The 21,653-nt window shown below is 39.6% G+C and overlaps 1 protein-coding gene across 1 annotated transcript in view; it reads left to right on the plus strand.

Moving 5' to 3' along the window:
* The window catches only part of LOC103398160 (PDZ and LIM domain protein 5-like), a 61,877-nt gene that overhangs the window by 35,577 nt on the left and 4,647 nt on the right, over positions 1 to 21,653 (plus strand). The window contains exons 4-8 of the mRNA XM_025053253.1: positions 2,577 to 2,613; positions 4,995 to 5,020; positions 7,572 to 7,744; positions 8,273 to 8,309; positions 15,799 to 15,878. Coding sequence (XP_024909021.1) covers positions 2,577 to 2,613; positions 4,995 to 5,020; positions 7,572 to 7,744; positions 8,273 to 8,309; positions 15,799 to 15,878 — 353 coding nt within the window. The remainder of the gene's footprint in view (positions 1 to 2,576; positions 2,614 to 4,994; positions 5,021 to 7,571; positions 7,745 to 8,272; positions 8,310 to 15,798; positions 15,879 to 21,653) is intronic.

Consider the following 21,653-nt stretch of genomic DNA (forward strand, 5'->3'; position numbering starts at 1 on the left):
CACCTCACTACTGTTGTACTATTCTCATACATGTCCTGCACCAAACTAACATACTTCTCTGCCACTCCTGACTTCCTCATACAAAACCACAATTCCTCCCTTGGCACTTTGTCATATGCCTTTTCTAAATCTACAAATACACAATGTAGCTCCTTCTGACCTTCTCTGTACTACTCCATCAACATCCTCAAGGCATGTTGAGGATGCCTTCCTACCTGTCTCCCTAATCACTGCAGCTGCAGTCTCCCAATCATCTGGGAATTCCTCAACACGGAACCCAGAACTGCCCTTCCTTCCTTCCTGAAGTCTTCACAACAACAGTCTTCCTTAGTTTCCACCACTTGTTCTTCTGCTCTGTCTTCACTCTCTTCCTTTTTGTCACCTCCATCGTCATTTTGCACACTACCATCCGATGTTGTTTGGCTACACTCTCACCTGCCACCACCTTACAGTCTCTAATCTCCCTCAGATTACCTCTTCTACATAGAATATAATCTATCTGTGTGGACCTGCCTCCACTCTTGTACGTCACCCTGAGTTCCTCTTTCTTTTGGAAATAGGTGTTTACCACAGCCATTTCCATTCTCTTTGCAAAATCTACCACTGCCTGTTCTTCCAAGTTTCTCTCCCTAACGCCAAACCTGCCCATCACTTCCTCATCTCCTCTGTTCCCTTCCCCTACATGACCATTTAAGTCTGCTCCAATCACCAATTTCTCTCCCCTGGGGATGCTCTCTATCACCCAAACCAGCTCCTTCCAGAACTTCTACTTTTGTTCCAATTCACAGCCCACTTATGGGGCATAACCACTGACAACACTTACTTTACTTAACGTTTTTTACGACTTATCAGGAAATATTCGCATTGTAGCATTGTTAACCTAGACGAGATTGTACACAACATTCTATTAGCTAAAACAATGCGTACTGTACTATTGGCTAATTGAGCATCTCTTTTGTTCCTCACTGATTGGCTCATGCATCAAAGCATCTCTCAGCATCTCCCCTTGTCTGTCGGCCACTCGACACAGAGTGATTACACAACTCTACTGTGTGAGAAACAGTCTAGGCAGAGTTGATAACAGTGTGGGGGAGGTTTGTAAAGGGTAAATATATACGTAACTAATATAATAACTATCTTGTCCCTACTTCACGATTTTTCACATTCCGTGGTGGGTCTTAATACACAACTACCGGGATAGGAGAGGGACCACTGTAGTACGATTTTGCTGTTTTAGAAAAGTAAACCTCAGAATAGATGGTTTTCCGATAATCGTTATTACCCATGACTCATTGCGCCGTCGGCCATGTTGTGTGGCAAAAGACACGAATAGGTAGACATAAAATATCAATAATGACAACAGAAGACAAGAATATTAAATCGCCGGAAGGAGATCAGACGAAATTGTTGTATAGAGATTGACTAGACACAATTACAAATGCAATCCACTTGGACAAGTTAAAAATAATATATTCTCTGTCAACTTCCCACGGTGACTTTAAGTCAAAAAACTTTCATTCCCAGATCGGTTGGTACAACCCCACACAACACAGGTATTTACCATTATTGGTGTTCTTTTGTGTATTTAATATCTATCTATACACTCTGTTGCCACACAAGATGGCAGACTACGGAACTACTGTATGGGTAGTAGTGTGATGTCATCGGAAAAAAAAACTTTTTTTAAAACATTTTATAGATAGATGTTTAAAAAAAAAGTTCTGTTAGGCAACTGGACATGAATTTTCTAAAAGAAGACATGTCACCTCTAATCCAAGAGGCTTCTTCAGTTCTAACTGGTGGTGGGGAGTACAGCAAATATATACTCTCGGTGTGAAAGAATAAAGCTAATACAGCTCCACCTTGTTGGGTGGGGCCATGGGGTCAACTGTGAAAGTGTAAACAGTCGTTAAGAGTCTGATGGGTCGTTGTGGTCCCCATCAGAACGGTTTCAGTCACCTGCCTCTTTGTTGTGTAAAACTGAGGTGAAACTTTTGGGTATTGTTCCTAAAAGTGCTTTGTATGTTGGTGATAGGTTGTGTCTGAGTCCACCTCCTCTGTTGAGTGATGGTTTTTCCAGGATGACAAAAATGGCCTCTTTTACCCCTCTCTCAAACCAGAGGCTATTTCTGTTTTAAACCTGAAACAATCTCCTGCTAATAACTCAAATTTTATAGTTTGACACAAATATTTTCCTGGATTCTTTCAAAGCTGATAACAGAAATGTGGACAAGCTTAGATTCTGTTTTACCATAACCACACTGTTTTAGACCAATTTCTGGCAAATCTTTTGTACGTGTACCAACTTTTTTCAGTGATATATTAACCACTAAAAACTTATTTGCATTGAGCAAAAATAAAAAAATTAAAATTAAAAAGTAATTATTCTCCTGTACTGGCATTAGGACTGAACTGAAGTTGGATTACTTTTAATTAAAAAACAATACTACAATATATTGTTTTAATATATCATTGTATTGTCTTTTATTAGTCAGATGACTGCCAAATACGTTTTTTTATAAATGTATAAATATTTCTCTAATAAATGTATTTGTTTCTCGTCACTTTTTTTCCAGGGCCGCCAGTGTTCCCAAACCTGCTGTGGCACCAAAGGTACTGTAATCCAGCACATCACTGGGGAAATGTATTATCACATACAATTGAATATATGTACATATATGTTTAATTGTCACATGGAACATCAGGTGTACATGTTGAATAATTGAATCATATAAAGCTAATTGTTCACCTGTAGTTCCATGTTGCAGTGTCTGTAATCTTTACACTTCTGAAATGGCTTCCTGCATGAATTTGACCTCATTTATTTTACATTTTCTAATTACATATTTATGTTTGCCTTTTGTTATACTGACGCATCCCTATTTGATGAAATACTACAATTTGAAACATTTCATATATACAGTTAATTGAATCATTATTTAAAAAAGGTAATGCACAAGAAAATCTTTTTTTTTATTTGTTTTTGTAAAATTTCACCTATGGGGATCGTCAGTATGTCATGTGATTTATTTTGTTTTGTGGTGTGCTGTGTTTGCATGCTCCTCTGCTGTGGGGGTAGGACGACAGATCAGACATCATAAAACCAGTGGCCTTAGCTCACCCTCCACCACCCAATCATCACCCTCACCCCTGTGGCACCTCCTCCACCTCCTCCACTAAACCCCCCAGACCGTATGGGGGCTGTGGTACAAAGAGCGAGCTACGCCCATCGCAGTGGCCATCTGCTGCCTTCATCCCATCCCCATCCTCAGCCTTCACCCCTGCATCCCCCCACACCAGTTTTCCCCCTCCTCCCCCACCACCTCCCTCTTACCCATCATCTTCATCCTCTTCCTCCTCCTCGCCTCCTCTCCTTGTTCCGCCTCAGTCCTCTGTGTATAACACGCCAATCAACCTTTACTCCACTGAGAATGCCTGCAAGGTGGCCATGGGGCAGAAGCGGGGGCTTTTGGAGAGTCAGGGTGAATACTTGCCCTTACAGTTAAATAGGTGAGTGGCAGCTGATTGTATCAAAAGCGCTGTTGCTCCCTAGTTGTTGTTTATCATGATAGTTGGTTTTAGATGGGCTGTTATCAACACAGGCATAGCTATAAAGTCCTAGTCTCTGTGTGTGCGTGTGTGTGCATGTATGTGTGTGTGTTAATTAAATGTGACATGAAATAAATAAAACATTTTTGCCCACGTTGAAACCATAATTATGTTATGTACTAAATCACAGGAGTTATACACAAAGTACATTTGGTACAATCCACAAAAATGCGGTGGGGGTAAGATAATACTGCATTACAGGGTAGGTGGTAGGTGAAGCTTCTAGAATATGAACTCATTCAAGTTCAAATTTAGATTTTGTCTCTTTGCCATTTTATCATGCAATCAACTTTTAAAGTTGGATTTTTGTATTTGACTTTAGCATTGGTGCAGATCAGAGGTAAACAAGAGTTCATTAGCATAGCGATTGCAGCAGTCGTGTTTGTTGAAAGAAGAAAGAACTGTATATAGGAGGAAAAGTCAACTGTTTTACTGAACCTTTTTTTTTATTTGTGTGTTGTCTTTATTAACTTCAAGTCAAATGATGGTGTTTAATGTCCACTCTCCCTCCATCACATTCAATCCAAACTATTTCCCAACATGTTTTAGTTTCTTACTTACACATGGACATGTACACAACCCACTTTCACCTTCCTGTGCTTTTCTCACAACCCATACTCATTTACCCCAGAGGCATAGTGAGTATAACTATGCTATAATGTTATAACTAAACTGTGTGTATGTGTGTGTGTGTATACATATATATAGCCTGCTTCAGTAACTGGAGATGCATGCCTTTCTGTTTGCTCTTTTACAAAATCTATGTAAGTAGGAGATTCTGCTTTTAATCTGTATAAATTTACAAACTTTCATCATTTTTCTGAGTCTGAAAAATGTCTGAAAGTCTGAGTCTTCCTAACTACAGGACCTGGTTAGATCAATTTCAAAGTAGGATATTAAGTGAACTGAACATGCCGAGTTGGGTTTTTTTTTTGCACCCAACTTCCATCATTCTTTTTTGTGAAACTCTCCATAAAAGTGTCACTGGTGGGTTTTTTTGCAGCTCTCAGCAGCAATATAATCTTACTGTATAGCTCTCAGTCCTGTACACACGCACAGACTCTAGATCCCAAAGCCACTTGGGTACATGTCCTTCTCCAAGTTTAACACTCGCCATTTGATATCACATCAAGCTCTCAAACCCTGATCTTTTTTAATGTAACCTTCTATGACATTCATCGAGTTAAGGATTGATAACAGTGATAACGTTACTTTTTAACTCTTTCACTGCATGTATCTTCACATGTATGTTTGCATGATTTAAACTTGACTGTGTGGTCCATTTCAGAAGTGGTATTCTTTTTCAAAAGCAACATTTCAGCAGACATGCTACAGTATCTTTCTCTGTCCTTCATCTTTCAATCTTTCTTTTTCCAATCTTGCAGATGGGAGGACCTCCTCCAGTGACAAAGTTAGTCTCTTCAGCATGACAAACTGTTTTAACTCTCACTAACATTCTAGATCAGCGTTGTCAAACTCATTTTGGTTCAGGGGCCACATACAGCCTAATATTCATCATACCAAAATTACCTATAAATACTAATAAGTCCATTATTTTTCCCCCTTTATTCATGCAAATAAGTGCAAAAACATTCATCAAACGGGCCATTTTGAAGCCAGTTGTGGCCCGTAAGCTGTAAGTTTGACGCCCCGATCTAGATCTATGCATATTACTCTGCCTTACTTTTTGCCTGAATGGGTAATATACTGATAACAAATTTTATTGATTAAATGATTCAAATTTTGTATGTGTGTGTGTTTAGTTATCTTTCATCACATATCTCAAAATATTGTTCACACATTTATTACAATTTTTTAATTTACTTAGACGCGCACCATTAAACCTTTGTTGTTTTTTTTCCTATTAGCTAATTTGACAATGAACCAATTTGTTGAGGTGACAGAGAAGTTTGGCCTCAGCTGTAAATCACTTTTGATTCTGCCAATACATGCACTGCAAGTACAATATACAGTATTGAGAGACAGTTAAAACATAACTGTGTGTGGTGTGTGACCAGGCATCCATGTAGCTGTCAACACCACTACACCACAGATGCTGCTCTTGTGACACAAAAGTGTTGACAGACACCCATAAATCTCTACATTCAATGTGCTATGTGAATGTGTAGGTGTGTATGTCTGTTTGTCCGTGTGTGTGTTGGAGATTTATTGACAGAGGTGCGAGATAATACATTTGTAAACGTGTATGCATTTGTACCAGGGGTGAGTTATTCACAGCAAATTAGCATCATGTCTGTCAGCAGCCTGTTGCCAGGAAGGATTGTGGTCATACAGTCACCCTAACACCAAGCACTCATTGTAACTGTGATGCAGGATCATCACAAACAAAGTTGTGTTTTGTTTGTTTGTTTTGTTGTTGTTGTTTTTCTACACTGCAAAAATAGACACTTTCAGTATACTAAAACTTCCCAAGACGCCAGTACTACCGATTGCTAAAATGAGTCTGCAGCACCACTATGTGGTAGAGAAGAGCTATGGCTTCCTGTAGTACGTTATCGTCAAACTTAATATTCGGCATTATTTTAAATTAACATAAAGATCACGGACAGAAAGAAAATAGTCGAAATAAAAGTATTTGGAGAGCTAATTTAACAACAAAGTACAGCACACCGAGGAGACAGAAAACGGGCTATTGCATATCAAAACAAAACAATATTGATTGATAGTCAAAAATACGGTTTATCGCCATTGGTGAGGACGATCGGTCAGTGAAAATATCACAGTATACGTATACGTAATTGTATAGTTGTATGTACATTATCAGTTATGGTGATGGTTACGTATTTTCCTTCCATTTCATTTTTGTTTGTTTGTTTTAATATTATCAATTTTATATTTTATTATTGTTTTTATCTTTAAACTTACTCATACTCTCCTTGGTCTTGATGGCACAAAAAGATGTTAAAACTACCCCAAATTTTTAAAGTATATAAAGAAATTGTATCGTCATCTACTTCTAAAGTCAGCCAGATAAAACATTAAGTAGTATCCACACAAACTTCAGTATGCTCACTTTTTATTTAACAGCCAGAAAAAAAATCTTCATGGTTCATAGTTGTTCATAGACATAATGAACTTTAAAATTAAGATGTGTGGACTTTTGACATTAAAATGTAATGGCGTTTCAATTACAACATATTCTCATATTCCACACATCAATCTAATTTATTTTGTTTGTTGTTTACACACAGGTGTACATTAACATTACCTTAATCTACACAGTTTCGCCTTTCAGGGAAATCTCAGTCTCTTAAATGTTTATCATGGATTCATTATTCACATTAGAGTGTGAGTGATTTTCTTGGGATTCTTATTTTCTGCCCGAGTATGTGTCAAAATTAAATTATGCTCACGGACATGCTAAGGTCTTTTCAATGTTGCCTGCAGCTCTTGTCTGTTTTGTAGCTTAGATGTGCTGCTTTGAAATCTGTGATTTTTTTTCATTGTGTTCTTTATTTTTATTTCTCCCATTCACATTTTACTCAATGTTAATTCATTGGGTAATTTCTTCACCTTGTCTTTACTGTTCAATCAACTAATAAAAATAAACTAAGTGCAGTAATTTTAAAGTATCCTTGCAACACTTATGAAAATTGCTCTTGTTTTTCTTTATCCTCTGTCAATGGTTTGCAAGAAAACCTCAACTTCCAAGGTATTGAGACTGGTGTTGATCCTGGGGAAGTCATTTAACACTGTGGAAACAAATGGTTTCATGAAGTTGGGTCTAATAAGCATGACATTTACCCTCAAACATAACATTTCAGTTTAGTGTCCCACCTCTTGTTCTGATAACAACTTCATGAATTAAACATTAGCCGTCCATGTATTTCTGTCCATCAATCATCCCCATCAGTTTGAACCATGTGTGAAATGCAGTGCATTTACAATAATATTTTTGTATTTTTAAATAACTCTAATATATCTGCCTTGTATCCCTTCAGAAGTCCCAGGAAACATGTTGTGGACACAGACATCCATTTCTACCATGTGCCCTCTCATGCTGATGCCAGTAAAAAGCGTATAACACAGGACACAGAGGACTGGCGTCCTCGCACTGGTACCACCCAGTCCAGGTCCTTCAAAATTCTCGCTCAGATCACCGGCACAGAGAATGGTATGCTAGTGACAAAGTGCATTATTGCTTCAGCCATTGTCCAGTGGTCAAACGGTTAATCATGATCTAACTTTATTTTCAATATGTACTACTTACGTGTATATATATATATATATATATATAGATATATATATATATATATATATACACATATATATATATACATATTTAGAGACAGATCACGTGTCTAGACCATGGGCAAGCTAAGGCTTGAGGGCCGGATGTGGCCCATTTTGCCTCTTAATCCAGCCTGTCAAGCTTGTCCAATTTATGTTCTTAATTTATATTATCATTATATTTCTGCCTTTTATCTGCAATATATGTATTTCTTCAATAAATGGTGTAGAAAAGGCTAAAAACATTTTAGCATTTTAGCCTTTATGTATGACTTTTACGTGTCATTTATCTTAGTTCACATGAATGCTCCATCTCCAAGACCCCCGGGGCAAAAAACTGTGGTCACCCCTAATCTTAAAGTTTGGTGGTTCACTCATTAACTCATCTTGATTTTTGTTCTCACCCTTTAAGCTCAAGATGAGGAAGCTGAGAAAGCCAAGAAGACAAAGTAAGTGCATAGCACCTAAAATTCATTTGATTAACTTTTTTTTCTTCTTTACATTGGGTTTTTGATTTGCATTTCTAACTAACTATGTGAACTGGACACTTCTGTGGCACGGTTCTGAGACTATTGACCTCTGTGTGTTTCTTGTCTAGACAACAAAGACTGACATTTGCTCTTAGACCATAGGCCAGAGCTCTGTGCTCTTTTGAGTACCTCAATTCTTGACAGCTCTGGGAGATCAGAATCCAATTTTTCTCTCAGACTTTAACCTGTCCGAACGATGATGGATGGACTTTTACATGTGGTTTTAAACACTTCCATCCTCTGGCAATGTGCAGCTGTATGTGGTAGAGTTTGTGTCCTGTTTTCCAATTGTTGGTGTGTTTGTTTGTGGTCTTGGCAACATTGCAGTGGTGTGTGTTGCTTAACTTGTTGTGTTGTGGAGTTTATAGCTCAGTTAATGGTCATTTACTGTTCCTTTGTCTTGATGGCATTTGGTGATGTGTATTCACAAAAAGTCTGCAGCATTGCTGGGTTTATAGAGGGATTAGGTGGAGTTTTTAAATAAATAATAATTATATATTACAGTATATCAGAGCTAACAAATGTCCAGTCTGTTTCCAATACTACTGAATGTTTGCTGTGCATCATCAGCCTTGGCTTCTTAACTGACAGCTTTATTCATAAGTCTTTCGGCGTGACTCACAGTGTCTCATCATCCATCGTCGGGCAACTAGTGCACATTTCCTAAATTCTTCTTTCTTTTTCTTGCTTTTGTATTTCTCTCTTTCCTCTTCTCTCGTGACCTGGATGACAGAGTAAGCAAGGCCACCACTCGGCTGGTGATTGGCCCTAAGTACAAGGAGCTGAGGGACTGGCACCACGGAGTGTCTGCTCGCACCCTCAATGTTCAGTAATCCATGATCTGTGTGTGTAATGTCTGTCCACCCATGTATGAGTATGCTATTACCAGTTTTACCGCAGCAGATTATACTGTGGGATTATGAGGGATAACAAGAAAATAAAGTCATACAAGAGCTTGCAGAGGTCGGTGTGTGCATGAGGATGTTTAAGTATGAGTGGTGTGCACATGTGTACTGACGTGTTGCCTATTTGCTTGGCCCACTCCACTGATAGAAATCCCAAAAGTAGAAATCTTCAACACATCCACTTGTGTTTGCTTTGACCCCAGTGCTTTTAGCTCAGGAAAAGAACTGCATGTATATGTTTCATTTTTTGTATACCTGCAGTAGTGTGGTCATTGCATTGTTTAGTTTAATTGCTGAATAATTGGATGCTACAGTGGTGCAGTGGTAGAACGACACCTAATCATAAAAGCACTAAAGCGGTGGTGACCCCCTGATGAAGGGACAAGCTGAAAGTCATTCTTCTTCCTCATTGCAAAATAACTGAAATATTTAATCCAAATTATCTGAGTACATTCACTCAGCTATCGTCTCTGTAACTTTTTTTTTTTTTAAATAGAAGACACTGGTGTTTTGACCTCCTTCTGGTTGTTTTCTCTAAACCAACTAANATAAATAAAAATAAGATAAGTAGATCAGCAGCAGCTACCAAACACCACATTACATTCAAGGTCACTCTATTTATCCTCACTGTTTCCATTATGCTACTGCTTGTGTACTTCAGCAAGTAATCGTGACCACGTCTTTATACTAACATGCTGCCAAGCGTTTAGCTAATCAAATATTTGTCCATCTGAACATGTGCAACTAAAGAAGTGGCCTGTGAGTGTATTTCAGGCAAAATATATAAATAAATAAAAATAAAAAAAGAGCTTTTTATTGATTTACTTCATATACAGTATATGTAATGGGTGGCTTTGAAACGCTGCTTGGATGAAACAGTTCAGACTGGTGCTTTGGACAGTAAGACCTAAATGCAAGTGAGGGCGGTTTCACTGACCGCTAGAATTTTGAGGAAAATAAGCAGGTTTTGAGCTTTGATGGTGTGATTGAGTGTTTAAATACTATTTTACTATGTAAAATATTCATTCAGTGAGTGATGAAGCTAATAAAGTAATTCGGTCTATCTGCTTTCCTTTTTTCTTCTTCCTGTCTCTGCTTTCCTATCTGTCTGTATTTTTTCCCCTATTCATTCTTCTCCATGGTTACATTTTTAACGTACAAAAATATTCAACGTAAAACATTATTTTAAAAGAAGCCATTTACCAGAGACCATGTGTTTCTTCCGTACATACATTTCAATTGTTTTAATCATACCCCCAGTAAACATCTAAACCCAGAAGGGGGCAGCACAAAGTAAGTAAGGAGGTTTCGTGGCAAAACCTAGCTTGTCTGCGTATGGGTACACAAACATTTCGCATTAACCTCGAAACGGCTCTCTATTATCTTTGTAATTTCTGATGATTTTTAAAACATTAAGCTAAAAATATAAAACATTTAAACTGATCGATTGTTTATATGATGTAGGTCCTTCAATTTTGACAAGGGAACTTTTAGTAGCTGTTGTTGTTTTTTGTTTGTTTGGTTTTTTTTTTTTGGTTGCTTTTTTGTTTGTTTGTTTTTTCACTTTTTTTCCCAAATACGCCAAAAACTTCAACTCCAGCCATGGAACTTCCCGAACAGTTGGCAAGAAACAGAGGGGATTCCTTTTTTTAACGCCAAATGCTGATGCTGCCACCTGCTGGCCTAAATATAGATCCAAGCGTAGCTTATGATTTGCTCACATTCACAACTGAATAGTTCAAATGTTTTTTTTTTAAATAGTTCCACTGACGGAAACAAAACAAAGGGGATTGTTTATATAAATAGTAACAAAGGCTGACATTTTACTGCAACTAATATGTCAAAGTCATACAATTATGTACTCTTTGTACTCACAGAGCCCTGCCAAAGCAGCCTTATTGGAACATATTGTACTACAAAAATATTTTTGTAGTCAATAAAAAATGAGAAAACTGCCTTTTCCAGATTTCCTGTCACAGAACCTCAGGATTCCCTAGTGGACCTAAAATGACAAAACTATAGGTCCAGGACAAATCATAATACCTTGCTGAAAGATCAAGACTTCTATTCCCTTAGTGTTTTATTCTTAAACTGTAATGTGAACTCAGCCCTGTGAAATGATCTTTACAATAACGGCACAGACAAAATCCATGTTCAGTCACATGCCAGTTTCAAAATATTTGATCCATGTGTTTGCATTGCATAAAGTACCAACCATGACGTCACAGTGAAGCTACTTGGCAGTATCTCACAAAGATCAGTCATTGACCAGTGAACACAAATGTACACTTTCAACTTTGCTGTATGACAAGTTTGTGTGTGTGTGTGTGTGTGTGTGTGTGTGTGTGTGTGTGAATGCATATAACGTGCAGGGTTTGAATTTCATCCAAAAATATCAAAGCATTAAATGATGGACCATCTGTTATATTTTGTGCAGAGCTGCTGGACATCAGTCAGCTTAGTTAATGGACCGTTGGTTCAATGTTCACACAAAGAAACATAGTCATGAGAAGAGAAGCTCAACCAGAACTCCTTATATTTTTATCATTGCTCAACACAGGAGCGTCACGATTAGGCAGCACTTGGTTCTGAAAAATAGGCTAATAAAAAAAGCAATGGAGACAAATTTAAAAAAAATAAATATATAAATAGCCACAAGGTCAGATACACAGAGACTAAATTAATTTGTATCTGTTGTTGTCCCTTTGTCCTCCTCTAATTATCCCCTCACAGGTGTTCCATATGTACAGATGGTATTTATTATAACAGGCCAGTATTAAAATCTGTGTGTCAGACTCTCCATTAATCAGCCAACCCCAGCCAGGCAGAATACAATTACTCCCTGTATAATTGCTCTGACTGGTGGAGAATATTAACGAGCCTGTCCTTTAATTGACTCTAATGAAGGAAGGACAGGGCAGCATCTTATTTCCTGCCTTCTTTATTACCTCTATTACCTCTAGAAAACTAGCCCAGCTAATGTAAAATGAACGGTGTTCTGCCAGTTTGTGGATGTGGAAGATGATGCTGTAGTCTACAAACTAGTGAGTGTAAAGACACACCAAAGTAAATGTTTTTACATGACTTGTTTATTTATCAAGGATGCAAGTGAGGGTGGTTTCACTGACTGCTAGAATTTTGAGTAAAATAAGCAGGTTTTGAGCTTTGATGGTGTGATTGAGTGTTTAAATACTATTTTACTATGTAAAATATTCATTCAGTGAGTGATGAAGCTAATAAAGTAATTCGGTCTATCTGCTTTCCTTTTTTTTTCTTCCTCTCTTTCCTATCTGTCTGTATTTTTCATTTATTCATTCTTCTCCATGGTTACATTTTTAACGTACAAAAATATTTAACGTAAAACATTATTTTAAAAGAAGCCATTGTTTACAGTTCAATAAAAACAGTTTCTGTATAAATGAAGAAATATAATCAATTAATATCTCTTTTTTTCTCCCAAAGCTTTATCAAAATTAATTAAAAAAACATTGTTATACAAGAGTGAACATGTAATTATATATTGTTATTACTGAAAAGCCTAATGTTTAATAATAACAGAACATTAAAAATAATACTACCACATTATTAAATTAATAAATAACTGCAAATATATTAAAATATATACATTTTATAAAATATAAAATATAAAATATAAAATAACACTGACCTTATGTTTTTGTATCAAGATCCCCCAAGCCTCCCCTCTAAAGTGACATTTCTATCTATATCAATCACAATATGACAGAAGTGCCAATAACTACTGGATTTACATGTATTTGCCATGCAGCAGGTATGGAGTAGATATATAGTTAGGCTACATTTGCTCCATTCATAAACATCAAATGTAATGTAGCAGGCAGCACTGATGAAGAGATAGTAAGACGCACGTGGGTTTGAAGCAACAGGTTGCTGACCCCTGACCTATTAATTGTATATGTATACTGTATATTTAGAATTCTTCAATACACATGAATCCAATATTTTTAATATGTAGCATATTGTTTTGAAATTGTGTGAAACATGACTGAACGTGACATTAGATTTGTAAATGTTATCCGTTGACTGGTACAGTAACAACTAGGTAAAACTAAGAAAAAAACACAAGATATACTGGAAAAAGTTAAATAAAAAACATACTCAAACGCTGTACCAAGGATAACGCATAATTCCACGTTAACATGGTGTTAGTGTGACACTTGGCTGCTGTCTGCACTGGTTTGTTTATATCTCTGGCTATAGATTAGAGAGGTTTGTTCTCACCATATCCACTGAATTCAGCTGTCAGACACATGGTGTCAAAACAAAGAGATGTGAAGACAATAAAGAGAATGATATTGTCTTTTTTAGGTGGGTATTTTAAGACTGAATATGAATCATATCATCATGAACCGTTGGAGGTATTCCATGCACTGTTTGGTGTTTATCATGTGCAACTCATTTCTCATTTCTTATTCATTCAGTTACACGTCTTGGTCAGACTTGATCAAACTGTCTTTTCCTTTTCCTTCTGACTATCCCATTCTTCTTCTCCTGTGAAAAAGAAAAAAAAGGTCTTTTCTCTTTTTGAGTCATACATCTGATCCACATATTCCTTATTTATAATTACTCTGCTACATAACTGTGCGCCGACTCATGAAGTCTTGGCCAATCATCTCAGAGTACGTTTTGGGTGGTACAACAATGTAACCATGCTACTCTATAGGGACCATTTCGTCTTACTGATGCTTAGTTCAAATGTTCAAATTCAAATTGTTTGCTCATGGCAGAACAGCTGAAATATAGGAGGGAAGTCAGCACACACACGCACACACGCTGTACAAACCACCTTCCCTCTCTGTTACATTGAGTTATTTTATTCCTGACAGTCCGATCCTGTCACAGTCTCTTATTCTGTCTTTTTTTCCCCTTTATTTTTGTGCTTCAGGCACAGATCGTTCCGTCCATATTTGCAGTTGCCATAACATTTGTTTCCCTTGAGTCCTGTAACAGTCATGCACATGGGGAAGACAGCAGTGATCCAACTGTTGGCTTCAGCCACAAGTAGACATGATGGATTTAATACATCTGGGGTTAAATTCTTGGCCCACCCAAGGTCCTCAGCTGGCATTTATGGCTGGCCTATGAACACACACATACTTGAAACATTATTATCAAAAATTATCAAAAAACATGTTAAAACTTGATTTCACTCATTTAAAGGTAACTCATTTGCATCACTTGAAAGTGTACAGAGTTTAAAGCCTTGGGGTTGTGTTTGATTGAAATGCAGATAACGGCTCTTCATCTCCAGTCTTGTTTTGGTCTTATAAAAGGAGATTCAAATCTTGTAATTAAATCATAAAACTCCTCCAGTAAATAAAGTAATGAAGTAATTAAGTTATCTTATCAAATGTAATGCATTAATGTTAGTAAGCACTAGGACAAGACAGCATGTTGACCCTCCAAAAATATGTTGCCCTCTTGAAATATGCATTGCTCTAGGGCAAATATGCCTTGCTCTAGGGCAAATGGTTCTCTTTTCCGACATGCCTCCCTTTGGGGACAGAAATGTTTTCACTTCCCCCTCTCCCTCCGACCCACACCTCCACGAATTGAAATAATATTGAGAACCTGATAACATGTATATTCTTTTCTGTACAAACCACTGTATGAGATACTGCCACCTAGTGACTGGACACTTGCTATCATTTAAGCATTAAAGCAGTGTCCATCCCCCCGACACCTAACCGCATGCCGCCCCCCCCCCCCCCCCCCCACCCCCGCCTGCACTCACGCTGCTACTCCCACCATCTGGCGGTGGCTTCTGTGACACACAGCAAGGAGACAGGGGCAATAGTTCTCCACCGTTTTCTGCAGAGGCCCATCTTTTTGTAGGGAGGACAACAGTATTGTCGAGTCACATACAAACATTCACTGCTGTTGCTGGACATATCCAGTGTTATTTTTCATTGAACAATAACATACAAGAACAACTTTACTGCATAATAAGGAATCACTGTTGGGTTTTTTGCTGTTGTGTTTATTCTCTCAAAACAAACGCTACCTCTCCTGATGGCTGTGGCCTTATTTATATGATTAAACATCATCATGATTTTTCCACGTACTGTATTCACCACCACGGGTGCATCAGGAGCTGCAGCACTGCTTTGGCTCTTGCTTGGCTCAGTGTTTAGTTTGGTACCAAGTTTGTCTCGGTCCTGTAAACACAAAGACCGGTCTGGACCGTGTCTCACTGCAGCTGGACGTAATGAGACCGTTCCAGTGTTGTGTCATGTTTTCAGAATGCTCAAGCTTTCAAATTGGCTGCCGGGAGGACATATTTGTAAATATAGATAGTAGTCAGGCCGCTGCTGTTTCAGCCATGTTGTCTTTCAGTTTAAAAGACAGAGACACGAGAAGATTTTTTTTTGCATTTAAAGCATTTTTTATTTGTTTGTTTGTTTTTTCATTAAATTACAGAGTGATTTTCTTATAATCTGTCTTTGCATTATGTCTCTGCTCAGTGAGGGAAGTGAGGAGCCTGAAGTCAACAGCCATACTACTGCATTCAAGACAATGATCAAAGGACCTACTGCAACCCATGGTAATGTTACTTTTCTTTCTGTGAGAGTTCTGTGCCAGAAAATTACCTTTTTTTTTTTTTAAGAAAAGCTTGAGGCAACACTGAATTATTTTCAGGGTAGTTTTAATTAAACAAAGGTTTTTGATCTGCAACAGTTTATATTAGGCAATCACATCTAACTTTATTGTGTGGAGTGTGACGCTCATTTCAATCATTTGAACGTTTCAATGAATGCTATGCATGTGCAGGTTTCTTTTTGTTTCAGGTTTTGCCAAAGCTAATTAATTATTATAAGCATTCAAAGCATCATGTGAATCTTAATGGAAGGTAAAAACATTTCTAACTCTATTATTTGTGTGTGTTTAAAGAAAACACTGAAAAGAAACCTTAATTTTTTAAATTTGCACCAGGTCACATCTTGCTTCTGTACCTCATCTAATGACTGGAATCAAGAAAATAAAAAAATCTGATTACTCACTGAACATCTTTGACAAATCTAAATCTAAGTAATTTTTAACAGCTTTACATTTAAGAGTGGTTAAAAATAATAATAAATAAAGTGTTGAGGATTAAAAAATCAACAAACAGCATAAACATCTGCCTTACACACAGAAAGTCCTACATAATAATATCATAATATAATATACCGTATTTTCCGCACTATAAGGCGCACATAAAACCTTTTATTTTCTCAAAATTCGACAGTGCGCCTTTTAACCCGGTCAGCCTTATGTATTACGTTTGGTTGCGGTTACTGTGCTCGAACCGATTTCATAAAGCCAAACCACACAGTGCATCACACAAGTGATGGGAAGACCGACTCTTTTTATTGATTCGAATCTTTGACTCTCGAACAGTAAAATAAACGAGTCGTGAACGAATCTTGAATTAATCATTTCATTCGTTTTACAGCAGGTAGCGCTTTAGCCCTAAAGTCACGAATCTTTCATATGACTCGGGAGTCACGAGTCATATGATAGATTCGTTCATTTTGAACGAATAACTCGTGAACGACACATCACTACATCACACATGATGGTACACAACTGAAGCACACTGGGAGCCAACAATGACGTTTAACTCTGTTGTCACAATTACAAGATGCCGAACAACAATTGTTACAGTATAGTTGTGTAACTCAAATCCGCGCAACGTCGCGTCGGAGAATCTACGTTGTGTTTTGTATTGTTGATGTATGGTGCGATGTAGGACGACTCAAACGGATGGCTGTCGATTGTTTCGTAGTCAAAAACTCTTTTTTATTTACCCTTTTTATCGATACAGGAAAAACACACTCTCTCTCTGCAAAACAACATCCGCACTCCCGCACAGAACAGCGTCAAAACAACAATACGGTGACCACTCAGAAATAAAATAGTGACAACCGCCAGACTCAACAACAGCGTCCTCCAGTGTCCAACTTAGGTTACTACCCTTTTCCACAAACCTCCGTCCCTATATATCTGCGACTCCATGCCCGCCCATCTCACCGATATTGTCAAAACCCAAGTGAAGCAAACTAATTCGGGGCTTGCCATCATTCTGGGTGAATTGACCAAAGAATTCCAACCGCTAAATATTGGTGTTAACAGGGCGTTCAAAGTTAAATTGCGAGCTTCGTTGAAGCATTGGATGACAGAAGGCGAACACACATTCACCAAGACAGGGATGCAACGCTGGGCGAGCTACGCCGCTATCTGCTAATGGATCATGGATGCCTGGGCTAAGGTATCAGTCTGAAATGTGATCCGAACTTTCACGAAGGCCGGACTCATCACTGAACAACTAATTAACAGCAACAAGACTGACTCGGATATTGACAAGAAGGATCCGGGCATGCTTGATTGTTCCACTGACTGTTTTGTTTCGCTTAATGCGCCTTATAATGCGGCGCGCCTTATAGTCCAAAAAATACGGTACATAATACTAAGTGGATGAGACAACCTCTCAGAGCTATTTGAGAAGCTAGAGAGATTTGTCTTGATTGATTGTCCTGGAACATTTTGACTTAGCATATGTACTGTATATATTACCATGCCATTAAACTGTATGCCGTGACCCCGGATAAAGGTAAAGGTGCCATAGGTGTTTTTTCTTATCCCGGCATTATTAGACCAGAAGCTCTGGTATATCTACCATTAGTTTAGTGTCAGTTTGAGACTGCACTAGTCAACATTATTGATGTAATTTATTTTTCTATTAATTTTATGACCATATAAACACACCATGAGTGTATGAGTATAAGAATGCATGTGTATGAGTGTATCGGTATTGTGTGTGTTCAGTCTACATCTGTTTAAAGCAGAGTTGTCAAACTAATTTTGGCTCAGGGGGCACATATGGCCTAATTAGGTGTCAAATGGGCCGGACCAGTACAATCATAACATAAATACCTATAAATACCAATTAGTCCATGTAGTCCAGCAGTCTCCATGACCACAACCAAAATCACACTGCACCGTACCAACCCCCCGAACCTTCCTGCGGGTGGTGAGTCCACTGGAAGGCGCCAACCGCCCTAACCAGGATTTGATCTTGCCCAGGAGGTGAACCCTGGGGTTCCACACCAATGACAGAAACATAGCCTCTGGGCCAAAGTGCCACATTTATTTAGATATTAGATAAGTTAATCAAGTGAGCCAGATTGAACCCTCTAGTGGGCCGGTTTTGGCATGTTTGACACCCCTGGTTTAAAGGGTTTTTTCGTCGTCATGGTCACAGAGTCACAGAGTGTTGTCTAAAGAAAGGTCTGATTTACAATAATGGTCTGGGGTCATTTTTACACTTTGTATCAAATATTCAATGATCACTGAGTCAAGCTTAAATTAGCCTGTTAGCTATGACATAACCAGTCCTCCAAATCACATCTGTCATGATGATAATAATTTAGAAGCTTCGATAACTAAAAAACTTTGAGATTAATACATCCATCAAATCAACAGCAACATGCAATGCTGAAATGTGAAATAATCACAATTACTGCCAAATCTAACACAGGTGAAGCAGTGTAGCCACACAGGATTTTGTTTTCAGTAACTGCCTGTGTACAATAAGGCTTGAGTTCTTAGAAATGTTTACATATCCAACAGTTAGACTCCCTTTAAATAGAATCCTAAAAATTAATCCCCAAAATAATTGAGTTTAAACTTATTTTAACTGTGTTTTTTGATTAAATATGATATGCCCCTATAGTTTAAGGTGTTATTTTATGCCTCACACAAAAATGTTTAGTTATAAATCCTGACATAATGTTAAAGTGATTTATAGCAGCTGGAGGGAATGTTGTTGCAGCCTTTTAGTGAAGGAAAAGAGGCTTAGTTTCCATGGTCGAGGCATGACATAGGTGAAGTAGGTCACTGCAGACTTTCTTTACTGTCGCTAGGTTTAGCTTTAAGTTCATCCATCCATCCAACCATCATCAACCGCTTATCCAGGGCCGGGTCGCGGGGGCAACAATCTCAGCAGGGACACCCAGACTTCCCTCTCCCTCGACACTTCCTCTAGCTCTTCTGGGGGGACCCCAAGGCGCTCCCAGCCCAGCCCAGCAACGTAGTTGCTCCAGCGTGTCTTAGGTCTTCCCCTAGGTCTCCTCCCAGAGGGACGGCACCCGAGCACCTCCAAAAGGAGGCATCCGGGGGGCATGCGATGTAAATGCCCAAGCCACCTCAGCTGACTCCTCTCGATGTGGAAGAGCAGCAGCTCTACTTCGAGCTCCTCGTGTGACAGAGCTCCTCACCCTATCTCTAAGGGAGCGCTCTGCCACCCTGCGGAGAAAGCTCATTTCAGCCGCTTGTATCCGGGATCTTGTTCTTTAGGTCATGACCCAGAGCTCATGACCATAGGTGAGGGTAGGAACGTAGATTGACCGGTAAATTGAGAGCTTCGCTGACCCACAACTCATGACCATAGGTGAGGGTAGGAACGTAGATCGACCGGTAAATTGAGAGCTTTGCCTTTCGGCTCAGCTCCTTCTTCACCACAACGGACCGATAAAGCGACCGCATTACTGCGGCCGCCGCACCGATCCGCCTGTCAACCACCTGTCAATCTCTACCCTCACTCGTGAACAAGACCCCAAGATACTTAAACTCCTCCACCTGAGGCAGGACTTCCTCCCCAACCCGGAGGGTGCAAACCACCTTTTTCCAGTCGAGAACCATGGCCTCGGACTTAGAGGTGCTAATTCTGATCCCAGCGGCTTTACACTCGACTGAAAACCGCCCCAGTGCATGCTGCAGGTCCTGGTTCGAAGAAGCCAACAAGACCACACCATCCGCAAAAAGCAGAGATGAAATCCAGTGGCTCCCGAATTGGACCCCACCCGACACCTGGCTGCGCCTAGAAATTCTGTCCATAAAAATAATGAACAGAACCGGTGAACAGAACCAGCCCTGCCGTAGTCTAACATACACCGGGAACAGGTCCGACTTACTGCCGGCAATGCCAACCAAGCTCCTACTCCGATCGTACAGGGACCGGACAGCTCTTAGAAGAGGGGCCCCAACCCTATACTCTCGGAGCATCCCCCACAGAATACCACGAGGGACACGGTCGAAAGCCTTTTCCAAGTCCACAAAACTCCCATGAACCCTCAAGCACCCTGTGGAGGGTATAGAGCTGGTCCAGTGTTCCACGACCAGGACGAAAGCCACATTGTTCCTCTTGAATCCGAGGTTTCCAGCCGGATTCTCCTCTCCAGTACCCTGGAATAGACTTTTTCCGGGAGGCTGAGGAGTGTGATCCCCCGATAGTTGGAACACACCCTCCGGTCCCCTTTTTTGAAAGGAGACACCACCACCCCGGTCTGCCAGTCCAGAGGTACTGTCCCAGACTGCCACGTGATGCTGCAGAGACGTGCCAACCAAGACAGACCCACAACATCCAGAGACTTGAGGTACCCCGGGGCGGATCTCATCCACCCCCAGCGCCTTTCCACCGAGCAGCTTTTTGACTGCCTCGGTGACCTCAGCGTAGGAGATGGGAGGATCAGCTGCTGAGTCCTCAGCATCAGCTTCTGTCACGGAAGGCGTGTCAGCGGGATTAAGGAGATCCTTAAAATATTCCTTCCACCTCCCGACGACATCCTCAGTCGAGGTCAACAGCTCCCACCCTCCCCCTTCCCCCCCTGCTGTAAACCCCTGTAAACAGCAGTGGTAGGAAACTGAGGAAACCCCTTCCTGAGGCGCCGGATGGTTTGCCAGAATTTCTTCAAGGCCGACCGGTAGTCCTCCTACATAGCCTCCCCGAACTTTTCCCAGACCCGAGTTTTTGCATTTCTGCGGGTGGTGGGCCGACTGAAAAGCGGGCTCACAACGCTTGTTCGGGCTGAGCCCGGCCGGGTGCCGTGAGCAAGGACCTGGCCACCAGGCACTCGCCTGCGAGCCCCAACCCCGGGTCTGGCTCCAGGGTGGGGCCCCGGTGATGTCAATCCGGGCGACGTGAACCTCTTTGATTTAATTATTTTCTTCATCAAGAAAACCGCTATTTGTCTGATCTGTTGCCTAGGGCCTGTTTGCCTTGGGAGACATAGCTCCTAGGTTCATTCGGATACTCAAACCCTCCACCAGGTTAAGGTTGTGGTTCAAGCAGGGGTAGCTTTAAGTTTGTCCGTGTAATGTCTTCTTTCCTAACATTCCTGGACTGTGTTGCACACGTCGATTACTCAATTTTGCTAAGATTAATAAATACATTTAAAGAAAACAACTGAAATTTTTTTTTACATAAAAAGCTATTAGAATTTTTTTTTTTTTAATTTCTCCTGCTAAGTAGATTTTCCCACACAACAAATAACACATT

Source organism: Cynoglossus semilaevis, chromosome Z, assembly GCF_000523025.1.
Source record: "Cynoglossus semilaevis isolate Cse_v1.0 chromosome Z, Cse_v1.0, whole genome shotgun sequence".
In the NCBI taxonomy this organism is placed as follows: Eukaryota; Metazoa; Chordata; class Actinopteri; order Pleuronectiformes; family Cynoglossidae; genus Cynoglossus; species Cynoglossus semilaevis.